At 44.9% G+C, this 14,073-nt stretch overlaps 1 protein-coding gene across 4 annotated transcripts in view; it reads right to left on the reverse strand.

Annotated features, from left to right (window-relative positions):
- Positions 1–14,073, reverse strand: part of Sash1 (SAM and SH3 domain containing 1) — a 229,767-nt gene that overhangs the window by 33,257 nt on the left and 182,437 nt on the right. For 2 of the 4 annotated variants that reach the window (XM_071612923.1, XM_027939555.2), the window contains exons 9-10: positions 6,963–7,095; positions 1,843–2,189 (exon numbers count right to left, since the gene is read on the reverse strand). In XM_071612923.1, the coding sequence (XP_071469024.1) occupies positions 1,843–2,189; positions 6,963–7,095 (480 nt within the window). Of the gene's footprint in view, positions 1–1,842; positions 2,190–6,962; positions 7,096–7,258; positions 7,510–11,797; positions 12,186–14,073 lie in introns of those variants that run through there. The other 2 variants (XM_027939557.2, XM_071612925.1) reach the window with 2 other exon arrangements.

Consider the following 14,073-nt stretch of genomic DNA (forward strand, 5'->3'; position numbering starts at 1 on the left):
GTAGACCAGAGGCTGAATGAGTGACAAAAGACAATTCTGTTATTTCAAAACAAAACCAACAAAAACTGTTGCCATGATGGAGAAAGAGCCAGAAGAAAAGCTTTTGCTACAGGACTAATAGTATTAAAAGTGTTGCAAGAAGCATACAAATGTGAAAAGATAGAAAATAAGATCTAGGAAGAAAGTCAATGCATGTGAGAAGAGTTGGAAAACCCAAGGGTGAGGAAGGATCCAAGATCCTTTCAGAACAGAGAAGGTCATTTTAAGGATGGCATTGACCAATCAGTCTTCATTTTCACAAAAGCAGAACTTGACTGAATGAATTTAAATTACAGTAATCGTCTGGGGAAGAACGTCCTATTCATGAATGTGAGGGAACCCTGGGAAAAGCCACCATCGAAGCATATCCTGCTGTAAAGGTTCTTTCAGACCTTTCAAAGGGGCCCAGAGCCAACAGCCCGGGTGGATTAAGCAAGGTGCCAGAGGACAGCAGTGCCAGTTCCTCCTCCCTCCGTGCCATTTCACATGAGCCATTGTGCAAGCTCAAAGTGAGGTGGTAATTCCAGGGGAAAAAATATCTATATTCTGAAGTTCAAAGTCATTCATGCCCAGAAAATAAATTGTACTAGGTCTCTCTGACCTTTCAGTATTAAACTTGAAAACCCATTTTATTATTTGGACTTGATTCCTCATTATGTACGGAAGAGTCTATGTGGCATTAGAAGGCTTTACCAAACATCAGTTCTTCTGTTTAACAAGATAAGAATGCTAAATAGACTTGAGTAAAGCAAAAGTGCTCAAATTCACTTTTTCCCCTGTTGGATTTCAGAACTCACCACCCGCACCTACAAATAAGAGAGATGGGCTTCATAAAGATTTCCAATCACCAATGGGTGGGCTGTGTTGATGGCAAAATTTCCAAGAGCCCGTGCCTATTGTTTTCATGAACTGAAAGAGTCAGCCTGCCTTTCGAGGGCCAACTGTCCTTGTGTTTTGAATCAGTTTCTTTGAGGTCAAGTGACATGATGGCTGGGGATCGGGAAGGCCACTCCTACAAGGCAGCCCGGCCCCACCCCTGTACCCTGGATGCCCTTCTGGGCATCAGCCTCAGGATTGCATTTTAATTAAACATCCAACAGCCTCCCTTGGGCCACAGGAGAAATGGAAAGGGAGAAGAAAGCCACCAGGGACTGAGAGCAACTTAGGAACTGGAGGTGATGGAGTGATGGACCCTGAAGGAATGAGGGGACGAGAAGGGGAAGAAGCCAGTCTCCAGAAAAAGAAAGGCCATACTGCCTGACTGCACCTCACGGAAATGACAAGGCTGTCCTCACGACCGTCGTGGAGACTCACAGACTTCTGGTGGATTCTCAAGAGAACCCTTTTAGTACAGCGGTCCACTGTGGCAGCCCACTTGCGCTTCGCCTCCTCATCCTCCTCCAGCAAGCACCGCCTCAGGTCCTGCTTCTCGGCCTTGCTCAGGGTCCTGTCTGAGGCGGGCCGCACTAGCTGGGTCAGGTTCAGATGGCTGTACAGACTCCGCTCCACCACGTAGGTGACATTGAACTCGCTGACCGAGGCGCGCCCGCGCACCCTTCTGCCCGGGAAGCCGCAGCTGCCGCCCCCTTTGGGCTTCGGCCGGGGCAGCTGCAGGTCGCAGGTGGTGCCGTTCACGCCTTTTCGGGAGGGACGCTGGCAGAGAAAAGCTCTGGAACAGGAATAATTAGTATCCGTTTTCTTCAAGCGGATTTGCTTGCGGACACTCTGAACCTCCTCTAGGGACACCAGAAAGTGGTGCCGGCGGCGGTGGCTGTCATAGAAGAAAACACCGTCCGTACTTACCCCGTGGCTCAGGGACCCCAGGCCCTTCTTCATCTCCCCCTCGGTGAGAGAGCGCGACACTTTCTGGGCTTTTTCTTCTTCGGGATAGGAGAAGAACGTCCCCATCTTCTTGGGGGGCTTAATCAGGCCCCGACTCTCTCCTTTGCTGAAGGTTTTGACCAGCTTCCGGCCAGCTCCCCAGGTGTCCAGGCTGCTGGACGATGGGGACGTGGTGATAGAGTCTGAGTCATCTTCAGGAGGCTTCTCAGGAGAGCCATCGAAGAAAAAAGGCTTCTTGTGCACTCCAGAGTACAGGGCGGATCTTTCATCCAGGACCGGGGAGCTCTCCAGCGCATGCTCCTCCCCACCTGGAGGGAAACCAACACAGCCCCTGAGACCAAGCCTCTGCTTTCCCCCACGAGCTTTCCTTCACCTCCCTCCCTCCCTCCCACAAGCTAGGTCCACAGTGGTCCACAGTGATCACAGCTCTCCCCGCCCATACCATGACTCTTCATAAACACCCCCCACCACACACATTTTAAATATGCATATAACAAAGAAAAATGATCACACCGTGCAAACGTGTGGTCTCATACAAGCTTACTGTTAAAGGTGGGGATGTGTTTGCTTCTCCTTCTCTAAGAAATTCTGTAGACCAAACATCTGCACAGATCTACTAAAAATGCCGTTTGCAAAATCCAAGCCAATCATTTTCATGACACACTTTCCCATTTCTAGACAATCACCTCCCCAGTTTAAGGGCAACCCTCAGAAGGTGGGAATCAGTCTTTCCCCTTTCTGAAAGGCCCTCCTTTAGGTTGGTTCTGATGGCTTTTTATAGTTGTAGCCTGATGAATGCCATGTGGCTGACAGTGATTTTTTTTTTTTCTTTTATTGGTACATATGCCATTTAAGTGATTAAATCTCCAAGAACTTTGGGGTGGGGAAACACCATCAAGGGTTATATCTTGCAAATGTGGTTGAAAAATGGTCTTCAGCTGACTGGCTGAACACAAAAAGTTAGGGAACTGGGTGATCCCAGCCAGATATTCCCATCCACTCAGACCCTGCTGAAGCAGGGCATTTAAGGGCCCTGACACGCAGGCAGCTCTAGCGAGTGTTCCACTTTGTCTAAAGGATTCCAGCCCATGAAGCCCCCGCTGGAGCCAGGTAGCAAGCCAAGCCCTCTGGAGCCCAGTGGAAAGGCTTGGACTTGCTGGCAGGAAAGCCGAGTTCTTTTCTGCATGTGTTATGTGAACAGATGTGAGGAAAGAAGTAGGTCAAGCTGTGGGTGTAGCGATCCCAACTGGCTGTGTCCCTCGAATTATAAGGAAATGCTGGAGCTTTGCAGCTTTCTGCCAGCTGAATAGTGAACAGGAAAAAATACAAAGTTCCTTGGAACAGAAGGACAGCATTAAATATGCCAGCTGGGATGAGGGTGCTAGTGCCTGGTTAAATGTCAAGAGAAAAAGGGACAGGAATGCTCCCTTAGAGAGAGGGAGAGAGAGAGGGAGAGGGAGAGGGAGAGGGAGAGGGAGAGGGAGAGAGGGAGAGAGGTGTGTGTGTGTGTGTGTGTGAGATCCGAATGGTACCAGTCCTTTCAAATTCTAAAAACTGCTACTTTTCCCAATTGATGGTAATTATTGCTACAAACATACAAGGAAGGAAAAAAAAAACTGCTATTAAATTTTATCCAAAATGGACTTTGTGTTCACATCCAGGAGATGGTAGTAGAGAAGGGAGGGAAGCAGGGAAGGAGACTCAACTATGTCTAGCACAAAGTTCACTGAAGAATTGTTCAGGGATCTTTTAGGGAAACTTAAAGAAACATCTGAGCCAGGACTGCAGGCACAGCCTGGTGACAGAGACAGCGCAACAGAGAACTGTTTTAAAGAACCCAAACCTGGGTGTAGTTTTGGTAAAGCCCAGGTGCCTCAGGATATGCAGAAGCTCTCAGCAACCTACAGGAGATTGGGGGAGACCAGGTTGGTCTAACCTGGATTTTTGAAGGACCTGTCACTCAGCAGTGGTCTGAATATTTTCTGGACTGGGTTTAAGGTTGTCATCAGAGATTCCAATACTTGTGTGTCACAGTTGAGTCTGGTACCAGCTGGAGCACACATGACATGTGTGGCTCTATGTTTTGGGTTCTGGAAAGTTGGAGCCTGGTAAGAACTTGGGAGAAAATGTGGCAAATGCCTCTGAAGAGGCTGCGTCCTGTGCTTGCCCTGAGTGCAGGCCATGTGCAATGCAGACTCTGGGCAGCCTGAACTCCCAGCCTTGATTTGGACTCCTTGGAGTTAAAGCATTACTTCCTCTATCCTGCTCTGACTTAAAGGTACAAGTGTCTTCTTAGCAGAATGACACTCGAATATGGAAAGAGATTTTTTTTTTTTTTTAGTTGTAGTTGGACACAAGACCTTTATTTTATTAATTTATTTTTATGTGGTGCTGAGGATCGAACCCAGTGCCTCGTATGTGCTAGGCGAGTGCGCTACCATGGAGCCACAACCCCAGCCCTCCCTGGAAAGGAGATTTTGACAGGAGGATATGGGGTAACTTAACACTAAGGACACAGCTTTGTGCTCTGGATTCTGGCTCCAGTTCTGCCACTCACCAGCTCCATGACCTTGGATGATTACTTTTGTGTAATAATGCCTACCTATCTTTACATAATATCCCCAACACGGATGTTGTGAGGATAACATTTAAAGAAAAGAGACACATGAAGCTACTTTTGAAGCTGGACAGGAGGAATGTCAGTTCTATGGACAAGACACAGAAGTGGGCAGATGACAGTAGCCACTGTGGCCTGTGTTAAATACTGTCCAAGGCCATGCATGCCAGGTTATGGATTCAACACTCAAGTTAGGCAGGGGAAACTGAGTGAAGAGCTGTTAACTGTCTTGGCTTTCGAGTGGAGACACTGAGGAGTCAGGCTGCCTGGACTCAATTCTGGACCTTTTGCTGTCTGGCTGAGTGGGAGACCTCGAGTAAATTACTTAGCCTTTTTTGTGTCTCAGTTTCCTTACTTGTCAAATGAGGATGGCACACGTACCTGCCTTTGGTGGGTATTCTAAGGATGACATACTAAAAGACAACATAAAATGGAAAGTGCTGGGCACATAGAATGCTCTTGGTGAAGGACAATTATTATTCAGACAACTTAGTACTGGCACAGGCATGCAGGGAAACAGTGACAGGATCAGCTCTCTGAGTCCAAAGGTTTTGAAGAAGAGGAGTTATAAGGAACATGGGTCCTAAATTCTTTTGCCAAAGAGGAGCCTCAGAGAGTTCCATCATGCCAGTGCTAGAGGGAGTTCCAGAGCAGCAGGGGGTTGGGGGCAGCCCAAAGCAGACACCCTGAGTGCCACACACACCTGGGGCCTCTCCGGGTGATATGGACAAGCTGTGGGACTTACAACTTAAGCTCATCCAGTCTATCTTCCATCTGTGAAGCCTCATTCACACCCAGCGGTCCGTGCAGTGATTACTTTTTTACCCTCTAGTTACAAATCTTTGGATGTTATTTTCCTTTTTTTCAACGAGGCCGCTCAGAGATAGCTGAATTGATTTATTCTGGCATAAATATACAAATCAAGGCATCTCTGTATGTTTAAAATGGTACTCTAGTGTGAAGGCTGCCCCAAGACACTTGACTATTACACACGAAGGGCCTCTAGGGTGGTGGGCCCAGTGTTGGGTACTTCATCCATTTTATTTATGGATAAAGCCCCACCAATTTATGATAGCTGGAATTTGACTTTGGCAAGTGTGTATGAAGCTTGTTTTAAAATGTGCCCTCAGAATTACACTTGGAAACTCCATATGGTTATCCCAGCAGTACCAAGCAGTGCTTCTGTGTGGTTCCACGGGACCTACCATGGCCTGAGGAAATCAGGGTGTGTCCCACCCTATGGGAACCAGAGCTGACAGGCAGGATTGAAACATCCAAAAATCAACATTTTCCTCAAATGTAAACAGAATTACTGTGCAAAAAAGACATCCAGATGCAACCCTGGAATCAAAGACAACTCCAAGTTTATAAAACCAGCCATAAAGCTGATCTCTCTCTCACTGGTTCCCCTCTTCTCCTTCTAACCTCCATTCTTCCACAGGACCCCCCTCCTCCTCAGTACTATTTTAGATGATTTAAACCAACAAATAATAACAAACAAAATTAAAAAGCATCAGTAATAACAAACTCTTATCTTTGCAAATAAGGGGAAATACAGTTCCCTGCATGGCTTGATTTTATTTACATAGAACAAGAAGGCCTCTACAATCATACTTTTGAAACCTACATGTTAAAATTTTGAAATTCCTCATAATGTAGATGTGACATTTTAACAAGTGATGTGGGCTTTTTAGTTTGTTTGTTTGTTTACTATCATTTTCAAACAAGAAATTCTTTTATTTGTTCTTTTTGGGGAGAATGTTTACAAGATGCTGCAAATGCATATTACTAAAAAGGGAGATGAATAAGGCTGAGATTTAAACTGTCATAATTGCAATTCAAAGGTTAACTGTTCAGGACAGTAAAGCCCAGCTGGGCTCTCTCTTGACATTACTGCTTCATCTTAGCCGTCTGTAATACTGCTCTTAAAGATCCCCTCAGAACTGAAGGTCCTTAAAACCCTATTTCAATTGAGACTTGACATTGTTTACCAGAGTACAAATCACCCCTCAGAGATTCAAAGGGACATTAAGTGCCTTGATGGTTAGATGTTTGTTCAAGACAGATGTACTATCTATCAAATTTGGACTAAAATCAGTGAGCAAGAACTACAAACCTTTTTGGAAGTAGAGGCTTATGCTAAGAAGTTGCAAGGTTTATATAAAATGGTACAGACTCGTAATTAAAGCTATACCACACTTGAGAGAATTTCACTGTCACATAATGCCATTTCCCATGTTTGTCACATTTAAATTACTGAGCCCCTGAAATACTCAACCCAGGGCTCGGGGCTCCTCCCTTCCACAACAGGGAGAGCATCCCCCTGCTAATGAGCAGACTCGATTCCGTCAGCCTTGGGCCAGAGCTCAATCCATTTTCCACTTGAAATCATACTGTTTCTACTGAAAAACTGACCCCAAGTGACTTCTTTCGGAATAACCAGGGTGGAGTTGGCTTTTTTTACCTTCAGTGCTGGGCTTTTTCATATCTTCCACCCTAATTAGTTTCTTTCTGACTCTGCGAGTGGAGTTGACCAGCTTGTGTAACCTCTTAAACTTCACCGACTCCTCGGTCTCATCATCCGATTGTTCTCTTGACTGGCAAAGAAACAGAGGAAAAATTAATCAGATAATTGCTCCAGAGCCTTGCTCTTGCATCTGGGTATAGCTGGCCTTCCTATTAGCCGGCACCTGGGCAGTTCTGCGGCCAAACTTGGGGCACCAACAGATTTGTCCGATAGGTTTACACAGCAGCACGTACCATCTTAAGGTCTAATTTGGAGTAGAATTAAGTCCTGGGCATGAAGCATACACCCTTGCCCTTGAATGGCACACAGGACATTTATCTCATCAGACTAGTTCCCTGTCTCTAAAAGAGACAGGACCTCTCCGGCAGGACTCTCTCCGAGCTGGCCCTATAATTCCAGTTACACTGCTGCGGTTTGGGCCGGGCTCTCCTCTGTCTGGCCCATCAGGACTTGCTGTTGAACGTGGTCATCAACTACTTCTCCAAACCAAAATTCTGTTGACTTTTTCCAGTCCTCCCCCGAAAATCAAAAACAGCAGGCAGGAAAGGGGAAGCAGTGCAGAACCTCCTCCTGTCTGATTTGTCAGGACGGATGCCACATCACAGCCATTCCTTTCGCCTCCCGGCTCCTTCGGGGGGCTCACAAGTAGAGGATGAGGACAGCCTGCATTCCTCCAAGGGAGGCAAGGGAAAGAGCTGACCTTTTCCGCCATAGAGTCCAGTCCATATTCCCCAGCATCCCATCCCGCCTTGCAGAGATCCAAGTATGTTCTGGCCCAGCTGTTTTCCCTCAAGTATCAAACATTACAGAGAGAGAGAGACAGAGAGAGAGAGAGAGAGAGAGAGAGAGAGAGAGAGAGAATGAGAATTCTCTCCCTGCAGCAGTGACCCAGGCTAAAAACAATCCTTTCCTTGTGAACAAAATGAGGGTTTCATTTCCAAGTCCGCTCCAACATTCAATATGCAGCTTCCTCTGCTGTATCTATTCAAAATGAGGAAAAGCCAAAGAAGTTTCCCACTAACAGTGTGCTGCATGGCTCGGTGCTTGGGCTGTGCTGGGAGCTCAGCCTCAGCACACCCTGGAGACCAGCAAGCATCCAGCTAATCCTGCACATCCTGACAGCAGCCTTCCTTCCACGTCCTCAAACTCGGTTCACCAAATGGTCGAAATGACTCAAACCAAAAAACAAAACAAAAACAAACCACATATCTGAATGCAATGTGAATGAGGGGACTTTTAGCCTAAGAAAAGCTCTCATTAATCCCAATTTTATAGATGATGAGATAGGGAAGCAGGAGTTAGCAGAGGACAGCTAACTCTTGTTAGGGAAGATTCCATCAATGACTGAGGCATAACAACAGTGCAGGCTGTTAAGTGCACAAATATTTTCTTAGCACTCTGGCCCTCTCTATGGGATAAACACCACCACTTTCCTGGCCTTGGTCCGTCCCTGGAGCTCACAGCATAGCATCACGGTACTTTCTCCTTCCTCCTAACCACTAATGATTAATTATCATAAACCTATCAGCAAGTCTTCCCTTCTGTGAGGTTTATCAACATCTATGTCCAATTTCTTCCAAATTCCTAGATAAAACAGCATGTATAGGTTTCAAAATTAAAGTTCACTACTGGCTACCTGGCCCAGAAGAATGGAAACTGGATCCCCAGGTAACTGAGAAGGTTGGTTATTTTGGATGCTGACAATTAGGCTTGGTACATTAGGCTAAAACTTAAGAGGTAAAAAAATTAAAATAATACATGTAACCAAATAACATATTTATACTGTCATATTTGAATTTCAGTTTTACTTGGTTGAAACATTGATATATGATGAAATGGTCAGAGTGGTCAACCAGAGGAATGAGAACCCGGTGAACCCTTGCTCTGGGTAATTGGCACCTGAAGAGCCCAGGGTACATGGAATTACGCAGAAACATGTGACAACATTGTGCCTGGTGATGCAGCTTGAATGCCAAGCAATTCCAGCAGAAGCAGCAACTGTGCATGCCAGAAAGTCTCTGAACATACCCACGAGAGAAGCCCAGGACATGCTGTTAACCCTCGCCTTAAAAATACTGGAATCAGTTGAAAATGAAATAAGCAGAGTGTGCTCGTGATCAAGATACAGGAAGCTGTATTACCTGCCCCAAATCTGTAACTAACACATAGGTTGCACCTGGCTGTTGGTTGTTTTAGTTGGTGGTTTGTATGAATGAATGGATGGGGCATATGAGGAAGTGAAAAAAATGGGATACAGAAATTAGTAATACAAAATCCGTAGTCTGCAAAGACACAAATCATCTGCAGGGGAGACGCTTTAGACAGAACCTTCCAGGGAGAAATCTAAACAGTTCCACCAGGACAACAGACATCCAGGCAATGCCCACCACAAAGCCCCGCTCTCCCCTGCCCAGATCCACTGTGGTGAGAAAGAACATAGTCCAGGTACTTAGTTAATTGCTTTCACATGCTTCATCCACTTTTTGAGAAATGTAAGCTCTTTAGAACATTGAAATGATGCTTTTCTATTTTTCTGAAGAAGAAGAACAAGGTGGTAATTTTGGAGGTGCTTGCCATTGAGAAATCACAAACCATGGCAACTATCAATTTCCTTTGCATTATCATGTTTTGGACTTGACAAGATTGATGCAGCAAAATTTATATGAAGAAGAATGTAAGATGAAACTCAAGTCATTCAAGATACATATAGTATGTTTTCTCTTTAAATAAGAAAGTTCCTCTTAAGTCAGCCTGTAAGTTCAAGGATGCTTTTGATTGATGGAGACTCGCATCCTCCTGAATTCTCAGGAAAAATGTTGTGACATATTTTAACATAAAGATTTTGTAAAAAGCTGCATTTCTCCTAAACTGGGCAGTGAAGCATGAATGCTTCATGTAATATTTCAAACAACCATGTGCCACTTCTCAGCTGCTGAAAATAGCTATCATACATACATTTTTTTTTTTTAAATTTAGGAAATATACTACCCAGGATAGGAGTTTCAGAATGTTTTAAATTAAGAAACACAAAATAAATATATATGTATATAAATTTTAAATTAAAATGTTATAAATAAATATTAAAAATTAATAGTCCCACCTGAAGAAACTTTGTGAAAGATAAAGGAAATCTGCACGTATATAAGATAAATGATTCTAAGGAACAGGATAGGAACAACAGATTTTAAATAAACCAAAGTGAAAAAATATTCACACATATTCAACCATGAGATGGTAGTATCTCCTTTCCCTGAGTCAGAGTTTACTAAAGTTTACTAAAAGAAATTTTAATTTTATCACCAATAAACAAGAGCATGGACTCAGCCGTCTGTATACCTCCCCACCCCAAACCTTCAAGAGAAAAAGGCGTCTTATTCCTCCCAAAGGATGTGGGATAAAAGTGGCTTCACAGTATTGTAAATAGAAACATTTGATTTCTAGCCTCTCTACTGCAGATTTTTCCACCAGAAAGCCCATATGGCTCAACTTTTAATTACTTTGGCTAATGCTATATGTAGTAATTCTGTGGTGAATGCTTAAGTGTTTCATTTCTGGTTTCCATAGCAACATTACATCAGATTGCAGACAGCTGGCTCCACAGTTTTTAACCATAACAAATTGACCAAGCCAAGGCACAAAACTATAGCTGCTTTAAAGAGATAGTACACCATTTGGCTGCCAGGACTCTGAATGGGGAACCTTTGGGGCCATTTGGCTCGAGAAGGAGGGTGGAGCCTCCTTCCTCCCCAGCTTCTTTTGGAACAAGTGCATCCTTGACACATCTGCGATGTTCTAATGGGAAAGCCATGGAGCCAGCGTGGAGAACTTTTATAACACAGCTACATGCAGGATGATCAGAAAAGGGAAACAAAATTAATCACATCTGTAACTAGGAAGATTTGTATCCTGGAGCACAGTGAAAGCATCCCCTTACTGCTGAGAGGAAGCCTGTCACTGCTGCTGAAACATACTTCACTGGACCCTATGACAAACGCTTCTCGAAACTATGATTGTGGAATAAATGCTTCCACAAAGCCACATGGCACAGGAGAAATCAATGTGCCGGAATAAAGGTTAAACCAGACTTGCTAGGAACTTTTTAGATCCTTCCAGGGACCACTTGAGACCATGCTGAGCACAGGATTATAAACCCTGCCCTTTCCAGACTCATTCGCTCAGCTTGCCTCTCCTGCTCCAAACCCGCAACATGCTGTCACAGTTAACACCCAGACTAAGTCAACTTATCTCCCCTAGTGCCTCATAACACTGTAAGATAAATAAGCATTTCTAAGAATAATTTTCAAATTGCAAATACACTTGCTTGTAAGACACAACGGTTTCTTTTTAAACTAGCATACATCAGACATAGACCCTTCATCTTCCTATGTGCATATTGTCTCGGCATTAAAGTGAAGAGAAGAAAACCCATCAGTTGTAAACTTATGAAAATAACAATGTACAGCGCTGTCTGAATTCAAGTCTGCCACACGAAAAGCCAGCACAGCTCACAAATGAGCTCCTATCCGTGCATGCTATTTCTCTCCCATTCTCAAAATAATATTTACTATTCTCCAAAAGCCATTCACGGCCATGGGGGGAAGACTGCAGGGCAAGAACGCTCCGGGTTACGGGCAGCAAAGTAAGCAGAGAAGGACAAATCGAGAGCGATTTAAGGAGAAAAGAAAGACACATCAAGGGAACAATCAAAAAGCTTTTTCTTGATGCAAAGAGAAAAAGTTTGCCTTTCTCATGAGAGGCATTCAGCGACTTACCGGCTTCGGCATTTAGCAGGCGTGTAAGGGGCAGTTTCGAAAAGGTCCAGCACCCCCGCCCCCTCCCCACTTGGAGACCTGCTCCCTCTAGATCCTTTAAGTCTGTAATCTCAAAGTCAGGATCGGGTGCTCCTCGAACATGTTCTCTGCAGTTACATGATCAGGCAGCCTCCACCGTCACAGCCCAACATCCGAAGAAGAAGAAAGTTAAGACACTGGATTCAATTAGCCTCTCTGCCTGCTGCCCGATTCCCCAGTCGCTTGCTAACTGCATAAGTTGTAAGAAAGGCATAAGTCATCAGCTCTAAGCAAATCTCCTATTCACCACAAGGAAAAAAGGGAGTGTTGTGCATGGCCAACAATCCCTGTTTTCACTGAGGAAGGCTCTCTGACCTCCTGCTGGCCTCCAGTTCCTTAATTGCTGTCTATGGAATTCCAGAGAAAGAAAGAAAGAACGCGAGAATCTGAGCAAATCCAGGACAAGGACTAGCCCTTAAGAGTGACTGAACTTAAAAAAAAAAGACCTTTTTTTACAGATATTCTTCCAATCCTTTCCTGAAGGGAGTGGTCTCAATTGAAAATAGACACCTTCCAGGGGCTATTTTGGAAATTACTGAATTAAAACTTATGATTTTGGTTTTTTCCCAGAGCTGTCACTTTCTCTCTCCTCACTCCTTTTGCTATTTTAACCACAAGAGTAAAATGTAGGATGTTTCCCCGTCACTGAGGCTTCTAAAACTGTCTCCCCAAATTGCTTCGATGATTGTTTCAGGGCAGCCGAGTTCTCTGGCATTCTAGAAGCATGAGCCTGGGGACTGTGTCACAAAATGACCGTTTAATTTTCTCAGGGGTCTCTGGGGAGCACCAGGCACATGCTGTAACTTACACAGAGCATCGTCTAAACAACACAGGACTGAAAACCCCATATAAAGCCTCCATGACGTGAGCTGCGAGTCCTGTCTATCTTTCCAGGGCTGAATCCATTCAGTCGGTCAGTCATTTATTCCCAGCGCACAGTTGGAGCTAGCAGCCGCTCTCATTGTGTGGGACTTTATGTATTATGCATGGGCCCATCTCTTTGTAGGACACTGCAGAACACAATGAGTACTAATGACCACCTCTCCTTAGAAAACAGAAGGTTAGATAGGGAGGGGGTCCAGAGTTTGCCTAAACTAAGAAAAAGAGAGGACACTGGAATCCACAGCTCCCGAGTGGAAGGTCACGGTTTACCTTGCAGAGATCCCAGGTTCTGGAGCAGACTGCCAGCACTCCCTCCCCCTCTCCTGGGCCTGGCCTGCCTGTCTTCCCTGGCTGGCTGGCCTCAGTCACTCTTTGGCAAGAACTGCATCAACCCTGTGCTCCCCCAAGTCTTCTGCCCCAGAACTGTCTCCTCCCATCTTTCGTGGAACTTCCTCTTCTTCCTCCTGTTAGGGTTCTCCACAGCTTCCCTATATGGCCTATATACTTCCCTATACTGCCTGTACGACAAACTGCTTCTTCCACACGCTCTTTGGTTTATGAACTCCCTTTCCCACAGCCAGCTCAGGGACCACATGTTCCGCAAACCAAACTGTGGCAGGGACTTTTCCAGTGCTGTGCTTCCAAAGGTGAGAATTTACCAAATGCCCACCATTCCCAGGTACTGTGCTAAGGGCTCATATGCATGACCCCATTTCACAGGACGGCAGGGGAGAATTTGGAAATTTGTGGGTTTGCCCCCCACCTTACTCTATGTTGACAAGGATTTTCTTCACCCAGAGTGCCTTAAAATTGTCAGAAGAAGCCCCGATTGAATTTTCTCCTTATGTGGGAGAAATAACAAAATGAGAATGCCCCAGTAAGAGTGGGGTCAAAGGAAGAGGATCAGTCCTGGGTCTCCTGAGACAGAACAACCCGGTTTCATTTCTAAATCTTCCAGCAAATCATGTTACTTCTAGGGGTCCAAGGACTCATCCATGAGTGACTTAACATAATGATATTTATCCTACAGTGCTGTTGTTTTTAAAACTGTGTGCACAGAATCAACAGCTGGAGTTTGGTGGTGCTTATTACTTCTGCCGTCTTCTATTTTATTATTGACTAAAATTCAATAATAATCAGTGCTGATTTTTATTCTTACAAACTGCTCTTTTGGGTGCTGTGGAAAGAGCAAGGCAAGAACAGCCGTCCCACGTAAAAACTGGGGATGTGGTGATGTTTGAAGGTAGGTGGCACAGGCTGCTGAGATGACGAGAGGCCAGACCAGGATTAGGAGCCAGGACTCTGCAGCGAAACAG

Source organism: Marmota flaviventris, chromosome 6, assembly GCF_047511675.1.
Source record: "Marmota flaviventris isolate mMarFla1 chromosome 6, mMarFla1.hap1, whole genome shotgun sequence".
In the NCBI taxonomy this organism is placed as follows: domain Eukaryota; kingdom Metazoa; phylum Chordata; class Mammalia; order Rodentia; family Sciuridae; genus Marmota; species Marmota flaviventris.